Source organism: Apteryx rowi, unplaced genomic scaffold, assembly GCF_003343035.1.
Source record: "Apteryx rowi isolate R43461 unplaced genomic scaffold, aptRow1 scaffold_794, whole genome shotgun sequence".
Classification (NCBI taxonomy): Eukaryota; Metazoa; Chordata; class Aves; order Apterygiformes; family Apterygidae; genus Apteryx; species Apteryx rowi.
Window position 1 is genome coordinate 184,281 of NW_020451087.1, and position 11,572 is coordinate 195,852.

At 37.1% G+C, this 11,572-nt stretch overlaps 1 protein-coding gene across 5 annotated transcripts in view; it reads left to right on the forward strand.

Moving 5' to 3' along the window:
- Positions 1-10,265, forward strand: part of SLC22A16 (solute carrier family 22 member 16) — a 55,458-nt gene extending 45,193 nt beyond the window's left edge. For all 5 annotated transcript variants that reach the window (XM_026088905.1, XM_026088907.1, XM_026088904.1 and 2 more), the window contains 4 exons: positions 706-833; positions 1,223-1,332; positions 1,840-1,939; positions 7,246-10,265. In XM_026088905.1, coding sequence (XP_025944690.1) covers positions 706-833; positions 1,223-1,332; positions 1,840-1,939; positions 7,246-7,437 — 530 coding nt within the window. In that variant the 3' untranslated portion in view covers positions 7,438-10,265. The remainder of the gene's footprint in view (positions 1-705; positions 834-1,222; positions 1,333-1,839; positions 1,940-7,245) is intronic.
- Positions 10,266-11,572: the final 1,307 nt, after the last annotated feature.

Below are 11,572 nucleotides of genomic sequence, written 5' to 3' on the forward strand. Positions count from 1 at the left end.
AAACAGTTCTAGCCAAACTCCAGTTAAATTATAGCTGCAGAAGTTTTTCTCTGGAAAGAGACATTTGAAAGAGAAAATGTGGGTGCCCCCACTCTTGGCATTTGCAGAGCTGAGTCAGAGAAAACCAGAACTGGAAAAAACGTTTTTTGCCTTTTATATCGGGGTGCAATGTCTGCACCTGGGAGAGGTCGGTGGCTTCAGCTCTGTAGTCCAGGTGTAAGATGGCAAATCCTGAGCTAGGTGTCAATACGAAAACCAGCAATGTATGTCTAGTGGGCACTCTTAAACCGTTAGTGTGAAAAGACCTGAAACAAAAGAATGGCAAATGGAGTGCTTTCAGGCACAAATGTCAGTGTTGGGAGAGCAGGGCCAAGCCCTTGCCGTTTTCTGTAATTTCCCAACTGTTTCCATGCTTCATTTCCACCACAAATTGAACTGGAGCTTCTTTATGCTGTAAAACCTGACTCACTCGTCCCTTCTTCACCCGCCACTACCACATTTTAGGCCATGATTTTTACTTTCTGTTGCCATTTTTGCGATGAAATGAACAAGCCAAGCACACTGGTTATCTCCAGATTTCACTTACTTATTGCATTTAAAATCAGTCTAACCCCTGGATTAACCGAATCCTCGCAAAGAGGAAGTCAGAGTTATTAAAAGAATATGTTGTCATGGGTTAAAATCAAATTAATTTCATACTGACAGGTGCTGTGGAGTTGCCTTCCTATGTCATTGCTTGCATTGGGATGGACAAACTGGGAAGGAGAAACACACTCATTCCGTTCCTTTTATCAAGTGCACTGATTTGTGTTTTAATTATGTTCATACCTCAGGTTAGTCACATATCATTTAAAGTGTTCCTATAGTAGAAATTTATTTTATAGAATCTGAGGTCTGTAAATGCAATTGTTCTTTCTAAATCATGTAGCTGATTAAACACCATCTTTAAAATGCAGCTGTCAGTCTAAGATAGATTTCTATATTTTCTCTAGAGATTTCACACTATCATCACAGGAGTCACAGGTAAAATGTTCCAAGGGCTTGAATGAACCAAGACTGGTAAAAAGTTATATGGGCACTAGTTACTTATCAAGACTGATTAAAAAAAACAATAAATATTACTTATTGTTTTAAAAAGTTTCACAGCTTTTGAAGGATGTAAATTAGGTTTGGAACAACAACATTTTCTGATGATTTATTTGTTTGTGCTCTCTTTCATTAGGATTTCAATATATTAATTATCTTAGCAAATATGGCTGGAAAATTTTCAATAGGAGTGGCATTTGGACTTATTTATCTCTACACGGCAGAACTGTATCCAACAATTGTAAGGTAAGAGCTTTCACCAGCCATATATTTTTCATTGTTTTGCTCTTGTTTCCTTTCCTTTGTTATGTTCTTGGGCCAGATCCAGCTCCTCTTGGCATTAATGGCAGTGGTTCAAAAGCCTTGGGATGGGACGAGTTTCTATGCTGCTGCAGAGCTGTCCACTATTTGGCTGTAAAATACATTTTTACTTATTTTTCATTCCCATGTGCATTGACTGATTTCACTGATGAACCAGAAGAACGCTCAATACTTTCTTAGACGTTACTTATGCCTTTCTTAACACTCCTGGTTGTTCAGCCTGTGATCTATACTGAATGGTGATCATATTTAATCTTAATTATGGGAGCAGCTAAATTTCACTACAGCAGAAATTTACATTCTGTAGCAGTATTTTCTAGTATAATTGCATAAAGACACATATCATCCTACTGGTGTTGCAGGTGTCTATGCATTTCTAACTGTTTGCTGTATTTACAAGAATTCTTATTAAAGTCTTTGTTTTATGCGTAGGTCACTTGCTGTTGGAAGTGGGAGCATGATGTGCCGTGTAGGAAGTGTGGTTGCTCCTTTCTGTGTATATCTGAGAAGCGTCTGGATTTTCATGCCACTTGTAAGTGTTTATTTCAATAGCGAATGCTTCTGGTTTTGAAAAGGAGTGTGTGTCACTTATTTTTTCAGGAACTGAAAGTTGAAGAATCTTTATTTTGAAAAGCAAATTGAATGAACCATTCTTGTTCTAAATTTTAAGTCTCAGAGTTTAGTAACTTCCTATTGTTAAGAATATGCAGATAAGCAAAAGAGATATTTTGAGTCACTAAGATACTCTCAGAAGTTGTTATGACTGAAGACATAAACATAGTTATGCATTGAATCCTAGTATAAAATTGATAAAATTCTTTTCTACAAAAACATACTTTATCAATCATGTAACATTTATGACATAACTCACTCTATACTTACTCAGCAGGCCTAGCAGTTCTTGACCATGCTGATAATTACTCTTACCCTTTTGTCAAAGGGTACTTTTTCCATGCTTGGAATTCAACATGGATGGCTCCCAGGCTTTTCTTAATATTATTCCTTAATCTTTTTCATGGTTTCCATAGGACATTGCATCTTTGGTATAGCCTTCCAAAAGATCAAGAAATTCATATATTTACTATATTTGGTCTTCAAAGCTGTCCCAAAGCACCTTTTTTGCATTTTTCATTTACATGAACCAAAGTGCAGTCCATGAAGAAAAAGCTTGTCATATATAATATTTCATGAATGCCAGTTACCTATGGCCAGAGCATTCTGCCCTGTGAAAGGCTAAAAAGTATTAGGCTGGAAACAACCAAGTAATGAGACAGTAGAAGTGCTTAGGAGTCAACAGTATTGACAGTCGGTGCATAGCCATTGAAGAAACAACTCATGAGATGATAAAAGAGAAGAAAATGTTATGCTGATGCATTTAATGGGGACTCTGACAAGTAACAGAACCCCTTGGATTCATTAAGCACATCCAACTTGTAGGAGATTCCAGGTCATGCTACCATTAGGTCCTTATCTTGTAGCTCCACTCACCCCAGGAAAAGACAGGTGAGACTATTCCTTTGTGGAGTTTGGGCATTTCCTCTATATTATGTGGCTTTTCAAATCCATTTTGTACAAAACATTTTAATTATATCCTGCTCACAAGCAAAATGTATTTCTTCATTATATTCCTGCTATGAGACATTTGCTACTTAGAAATCCTGCAGCTCTTCAATCCTTTTTTTCTTCTGAAGGGTAATTTATGCCCATATATGCAGAAACATAAGTAATTACAAAGTTTATATTAAGGATTTAAGTAGATAACGAGCTTATTAACCATTTCAAAATAGTTTTAGTTCTTTCAAAACCTTTAGAATTCACTGTGACTAGCAAACCAATGTTATATATAGATAATATGTCAGAAAGTGAAAACATAATGGGATGAGTCTTTGACCTAGATTCTTACTCTAATTTTGTCCACTACGTTAAATTTCCTACAGAACTGGCATTGTGTCCTTTTGATTTTGCAACTGTAAAATCTTCAATTATTAAATGCTAGAGATTGGTTTGAGAGAATTCTTGGGAACTTGGTTCATTATTTAAATGAATTGCTTCCGGTTGTCCGGGATGAAATTTAAGAGGATGAAACAGACCACAAGCTGTTTTCTTTCTTAATAATAGCTCTACACAAACCAAGATATCAACCCAGAACAAAAAGCACAGAAATCAAAATTTGCACAGCAGGGTGATCCTGGGGGAACATTCTCTTTCTCGTGTCAGTGTTTTGCCTTTACTAGCTGAGATAAGGTTGATCTGTGCAGAAGTGCTGCAGTTAAACCACAGATGGGGAATGTCGAAACATTTGGGAGAGCAGTGCAAATGACAGAATAAATGAGAGGAACTATTTCAAATATGAACAACTCAGTATACAAAAAGTATTCAGACTATTTGTGGAGCTGTGTAGCAGTTAGTTAACCGTCGATATGTTTTYGTTATTAGCTCCTACTACAAAGCATTTATCAATTTATTAAATAGATGTGTCTTCAGTTGGAGCATAGCATGCCAAGTCTCAGCTAACATAAGTGTTTTGGAATGAAAGTGAAATGAAATGGACTACATTTTTAAGTAAACTGATATACCTCATTTTGATCCATTGTACACACCACATGCACATATCAAGCAGTTAATTTGCTTGATACAAATTTATTTGACAGTCTACCTCACTTACAGCTCTGCCACCTGTGAGTAATGAAAGATATCCTGCTGAATGCCTATAAACCTTGAATAACTAGCCAAATATGTTGTTCATGTGAAAATTTTCTAGAAAACTTACAGTAAAACAAATGCTCTACATATAATCAATTTGTGTTTCTCAGCTGTTAAGCATTATGTTACATTCATTAGCCCTTTAACAGACTTGATTTCTCTCTCAGATAAACTATAAAGTACAAATTAAAAAAAATAGCTCCATCAAGGTCAGTAAAGTTAAATAAGTGCAAATCCTATGTCTAATACTACTGAATTTTCAGAACAAAATTTAATCTTTTATGATAAAGTAGGAATTTTGTAAATAAGATCACATTTTTAAGTTGGTTTTGAGCCATCAGGTTTGGATATAAATATATTTGATCAACAGAACAGAAGAATCTTTGGTTCTTTGAAGCAAAAAGTATTATTTTTTGAAGGATATTTAATGCAAATTATCCTTGTTCTAGATGGAGTATTTAATCCTGGCCTTTAGACCAGTGTGAAATTAAAACTGCTGCTTCAGGTAGGGGAGGAAGACACAAGAAAAATGGTGGTGTTTGAAGTTATTTATGGTAGCTGTTAGAAACTGCTGGCTATACAGGAATGTTGGAAATACTTTGAGAGTTTGACCTAGCAGAAAGTCAGATTTAAATTAAGACCCTGAAAAAGCAATGAATTTAAGCAGGTACTTCTGTTCCATTAACTTTAACGGAGCTTAAACATAATTAAATACCTTGCACAATGATACACTTTAATCCATAAACATTTACCTAATTGATTACATAAGCAGAGCATTTTCTGATCTTGAGTTATATGTAAAATGTTACATGCAATAATAATATACGCATTTGTTAAGAACAAGCAAAGGGCTAAATTATGTCAGATACCTCATGAAGAAGGCTGCCAAGATAACCCTGTGAAAGACCTGTTTACTAAATGTGAGTAACTTCATTGATAATTGGGGGTTCTGCCCCTGAAAATGTAGGTGATATTTGAAAAGTCCTTTCATTAATATACTGTGACTTAATTTCTTTCATATTCTGTCTTTTTGTAGGAAATATTGGAATATGCTTTGTAGCGTCAGGGAGACACAATAAATTAGCAGTTTGGGTGCAGCAGCTTTTTCACGCTGAAAAAGAAAACTAACACATGGTGATGGAATAGAGTAAAGAGAGCCGAGACTAAAAGGCAGGAAAGATGGTGGTGACTATGCTTCCAGAATAGGGACAGTGAGCAGGGGAATAAGGAGTAGTTTCATGAGGAAGGAAAACCTGAGAAGAATGCAAAGTGTCTTAAAGACTAACCGGAACAGAGAAGACGCACACATTCAAAGCACATAGTGTTGCTTTAACCTTGTTCTGCTGGGCATCAGTAGTGACCTTGTTCTCATATACAACAAATGTATGGGTGACCAAGGAAATTAGTAATGTGTGAGCTTCAGGATCCTTTAGTAGCCCTCAGTATCCTCAGACATGAACTTATGACAGCCTAAAGGGTATTTTTAAGAGAGTTACTGAGAAATAGCTGCCATATGGCTATTCAGCCTGTCTTACCAGGGCAGAAAAATGATGTTTCAATAGTGGAGAAGAGTTTTGCCACTCAGAGGTGAGAGCTGAATATCTCAGAATATATTTTTAAATACCCTCTCTGCCATATATATATGTCTGCAAGGATTTTGCTCAGTTTGTCACTCAGTACTATTTCCACTGGTCCTATTACTGCAATTTTTTTTTGTAATTTCTCATGATAGGAGCATGACTGTTTTATTTTCACTGTAGTTTGCAGTATTCAACAGTATTTTGCTTAATTTTTTATTTTGCCAGCTTCTATATTCAAYCTAAGTTCAAAAAGAAGAGTGTATGCAACAGCGTGAATTCTGCTTCTCAAAAGATTGCTTGAGACAAGCTGTCATCTTAACTCAGAGGGAAGCCAAGGCAGCATAGTGCATTTACATGGAAAAGTTCTGTTCAGGGTTACTATGGAGAATTCCAATTTTAAAGCTCCTTTCTGACTTAAGGAGCTATTCTCACTTAGAAGCAGGTGATAGCTGGCTGGTCCCTGTCTCCAGCTCTGTGCGAGAGACCTAGGCATAGTAATTCCAGATGTTCTCTCACACTCAGAAAGAAAGAATTAAACAAACGGGGCAGACCTTAGAATCAGCATAGGGCCAAGTAAGGGTAATATAGTATCACAGTACACAGTCGTAAAATAGGAAAAAACACTCAGCCCAGGCATGATGTACTGTATGTAAGCATTAGTATTAAAATAGTTTTAGGTCATTTAGAGTCTAGCGATGGAAGAAAGTCAGGGTTTAATGTTTGTTCCGTATTTCGAAGGAGTAAAGTGTGAAATGTTCTTACTAAACAAGGCACAAAAATGAAGGAAAAGAAAAGATATTTCTGGAGCATGTGTGCACTTCAGTATCTACCCCAAACAATCTCAATCCTTGCACCTCTCAAGCTGAAGTAAGTTGCAGTTATAGTAGTGTGTACACCATGGACAAATCCAAGACATGATCACAATGCGTACTTCAGTAGATGCCTGAACCCTTGTCAGATCTTTGACTGTGGTTCAAGAAAGTCTATTAAGAGCTGGATTCAATATGTGCTGAAGTACTGTCCTGAGCAGGGATGTGCACTCAGCTGCTTTTTTGGTTCCAGGCCTAGGATCCGTACTGAGAATTTGCAGTGCGACTGCACAGGAGAAACAGGCACCTGGATACTGTGGGAATAGCTTCAGAAGCTAGAGAGTGAGCAGAGGTTATGCATGGCAAGGAAGTTTTAGCTCTGTGAAAGTGCATGTAAAATGAATGTATGCAATCCTAAAACCAATTCTTAAATACATACCCGATAAGAGGGATACCAAATGAAGATATATGTATTCTGTTTTCTCAGACAGAATTCTTCCTCCTTGCACTGTATTGATCCCTGTGGAACAAAACGCATCACTTGCTCCTCATTAACTTTGCTGCATAATCTTTCATCCATACTCACAGAGGCAGATCTTTTATACAGTCAACAATTAAGACTTACGATCTTTGCTTTACATTACAATTTCCTGTTCTTTATTTTAAGCGCACTCTCAAGAAAGATCAAAGATTTGCATGACTTTAAAGACATTTCTACCCTTACAGCTACTGTTTATTTCTTCTAGTTGCTTGTTGGAATCATGGCTCTTCTGAGTGGAATATTAACAATAATGCTTCCAGAAACTCTTGGAAAACCATTGACTAATACTTTGGTGGAAGCTACAGAAATGGGAAGAAACAAGGAAAGCTGTTCAGGGAAGACTCCTCCAGAAAAGATAGAGATGTTTGGTCAAGAAACAGTCAGCATCGAGAAATAAAGCAACAGCAAAATGGCTTTTCCTGATTTTAATCATTATATAATTCTTAAGGTCATTTTATTCAAGAAATGTGACTGTACTATAATATCTGTGCCTTTTAATTTGTATCCAGTCTTTCCTTTTCAATAGAGCAAGTATACAAAACCTTTTCCACGTGACTCAGGTACTGCAGAAATTTTGATGGGATTTCTAGATCCTCTCTCAAACTTTCTCAGAATTTAGAAAACCTGTCTGACTTGTTGCGACCTGCTGGAATGACTACTCTAAATTTTGAAAGCTACCTGATTATACATATGTACAAAAATATGCCAATTCTTTGCTTCAGATTCTTTGCAGTTACATTTGTAAATGCACCACAAAACGCCCTGTCCATCCTTGTCCTATTGCAATCAACAGTTAGAGGATTCAGACTTCAGACCATGGTAAACTCAAACACATAGTTATAATTCAACAGAGAAGACTTAACATTGCATCRTCATACCAATAATTTCAAAGTTAAACTAATCTATTTCATTTATTTTTCAAATTTTCTACTGGAAAAGCTGCCATTGCTAGCAAAGAAAAGTATTCTGTGGAACAGCTTCAGACTGAAACAGTAATATTGCATTTGCAGAATGTGCAAATAGTTTGTATACTATTCATTCTGTTGAATGGCAAATGTATTTTTCTTAGTGGTTTAGAAAAAATTATTCACTGGATCTGTTGCTGTCTTAGTAAATTCTTTTTAGTTTAGGTAACACCTGATGCCCTTGAAAATCGTATTCATTCCAGACTGTTATTTCAGTGCACTCTTCTCACTCATTCAGCTCAGATCTAGCATCAGATTCTTCATAACTTTTAAGAGTTACACCAGCAGCTTTGCCAAAAGCCTGCAACAAGGCCCAGCCCTGCTGAGTCCTCAGTGAAAGAGAATAAATGGCACATAGGTCTTACTCAGGCTCTCTGCACAGAGGTGGATTTAATTATGACAAATGATTGGTAGACACGGTACCTACACACCATTTTTATCATAGACCACCTCTCTGTAGCTCCATTTTTTCCTCATACTATACAAAATCAGATACAAAATTAGAAATTGAAAATATGGCAGCTGGAAGAAATGGATCAACAGAGAGGCTAATTACCATCTCCAAGTAGTTTTAGTCCAAGTGTTTGTGAGCATCCCACTGTTGTCACACCTCATGTGTGCATCAACACTTACCTGCTGGTGCGGCGATCGTGTCTGATGACTGTGGACCATAGAAAACAAATACAGCTCTCAATGCATTATTCTGGCTGCTGCTTTTATGGCTTCTTGACCCAGCTCTCCTTTTTCAGTGTACCTCCAGAGCTGGGTGTTTCTTCCCCTCCCGTATCCTCATCTCTCCGTCACCCTTGCGTTGAGGCAGGCAGCCCAGGAAGCTTGTGTATGTCTGGGTTGAGGGAGCCCTCCATTGCCTGGGCTGTGTGAACTCTGTCATCCCCAGATTGAAATAATAATTTTTCTTGTCCTAGGCACCTTCTCTCAAGCTAGCTGGTACCACCTCATCAAAACAAGTCTTCCCTTTTTTATTTCTTGGCCATGTACCCTTAAATAAGACATCTAAATTACTGTAGCTAAATATTGTATATGCTGTATAAGTCTGTTCATGTTTTTTCTGTTATGTCTGCACAGTCATATTAGTTTCAATGACTTCTAAAACCAGAATTTGGTCTATATCTGTTTATAAAAGAAAATAAAGATTTTTCTCTTCAACCACTGCACGGTCCTGGAGTACCAAGTAGCATTTTGGTCTTGGACTTAGGACAGGATCATATCCTATGTGAGATCTAACATGTTTCGAAGCCAAGCAAAAATCAACAAGTTTACATTTAGGGAGTTTCTACGTGATAATTCCATGTAAAGCCAAATGGCATCTTTATTCTCCCCCGAGTTATGTGGGTGTTCCAATATTTACAGAGAAAACCTCAGAAGAGGACTGCATAGAATATTATGGCTTCTGTCCAGATATAKTAATTCAGCAAAAGCATGTGCTTAACCGTAACCATATGAGTAATCCCATCATTATTCAGAGGTGTGCTTGAATACATATTTTGATGACTACAGATGGAATTACTCACATGTTATTTTGCTGAAGAGCAGACCTAGTATTTTTCCACTACTTTTCCCCTCCACTCCCCAGGGCAGAGCAGCTGTCCTTATCTGCAGCATCTGCTTCCAAACCCTGCATGCCCTGCCTTTAACAAGGGCTTAGCAGTGCTGCAAAGGAAAGTGCCTGCAAAAGTCCTGACTGTCTGACATTACAACCACCCTCCCTCACAAAGCTCCAAGTAGTTGCATTATCTGGGGTTATTTCACACCGATATTCCTACTTTTTTTAGCACATGGTCCTATCTAAAACACCTTAGTCTTGAGTGCTGGAGACAGTACAGTATATTTCTAACAAGGTACTAAAGAAAGATTAAAATTAATTTCTTGACTTCCTTACCTGAATGTGGAAAATTTGTTTTTGGGATTATCCTTCTGTGAACAGYTGATGTATGTTATCTACTACTTTGACTTGAGTGATTCGAGACCAGGTCTTCTGTAATCAGGGTATGTAAGGTAAAGAAAAAAAGAAAAAAGCAAAGACCTAAATACGCTAGGACACCTGAGCAATCCTTACAGGCTACAATTTTTTAATGATAGTTCTGACACAAAATGTAGCTTGTTGGCTTTTAACCCTTTAAACCTGTTCCTCCTGTCACTGAAGTCAGTTGGTATTTGGTCTTTGATTCAAATGAGACCTGGATTTTCTCTGAACTAATGATGTCACTTTTTTCCTGGAAATAAAATGTTTATTGTCCTACAGGTGTCCTACACCTTTTGTGATTTAATGCGTGAGTAGCTTTGAGCATGCTCTGGGGTACCCTATTCTTTTAACTGAAGAAGCTTATTACTGTAAAAAGGAAATACCATGTGTATATGTGTCTTTTGCATTTCTGTTTGCTTGKTTTTTCCATGTTGACAAAAATATGTTTAACACTAGTTACATTATAAATGTACTGTAGAAAGGGTGAGTTGATTTCTTTCTTTTACATATTCCTAAATTATCTGAGTCCTCTTGAAAGAGGGCACTGAGTTTGCGAAAAAATGCTTCTGTTCCTTTGGAGCATATTTTCCCCTCATTGCTCATTAAAAAAAATTCTTTTTCATAGTTTCTTATCTGAGTCCTAAATTTTTTTATGTTTGTATTTGTCATCTCCTTCTTAGTGCAAATTTCTTCGGCTGATCAATAACTCTGGACATATATAATGGTTTGATAAGATATTGGATTCGAATTCTGATCTGCCTTAATTGCTGGTTATTATTACATTATTGCTGCAATGACAAATGTTTTTGTCCTAAAATTGATATCATCTTTATTTTATTAGATAGACTTGCAGTTTGTCATGGGCCTACCTTCTGGGTTAAATAATGGGAATGAGACCAATTATTATTACCTTAATGCTAACTAAAGAAAAAATAGTAAGTAAATGTGTTTGCTATTTTGAATCTACTGTATTTTAAAACTACGCTAAAAGGCACATTTTCTACTTTAATGTCTGACTTTAATTTCTTTGTTTAAATTTCTATAGTTTAAGCAACTATGTTGAAAAACCAGCTATGCAAACTGCGTGCACTGTGTCAAATGCGCGGGTGGTACCCTGAATGTCTGAACAAGGGAGGGAACAGTGCCTGCAGGCACAGGAGATGGTCTGACCTTCCAGCCCGGGGCTAAAAGGGATGGAGGGTGCCCTGGAAACCTCCTGTATCTTTCACAGCTTATTGCTGCCAACTGTTAACACGCAGCCGCTTAGAGTTGCGCTCTGCAGCACTCAAGGCCTGCGTGCTTACAAAATGCAAGGCTTTGGTGGCTGTGAAAGGGAGGGTCTGGATTCACCCTATGCCCTTGTTCAAACATACCTTTGAGATGCTCATCTAAATCCCATGACAGATTCATAGGAGAGAAAGTAAACGCATATTTAAAAAAATGATTATGAGCATAGATAAAAGAACAAGTTTATGTTATCAAGAAAAGTTGTAGTGAATGCAGTGAAGCAGTGGCTGCCATGCTACATCTCTCATGAAGAAAAGTTAGAGCACATCTACGTAACCTAAGTATTTTGTGGAAGC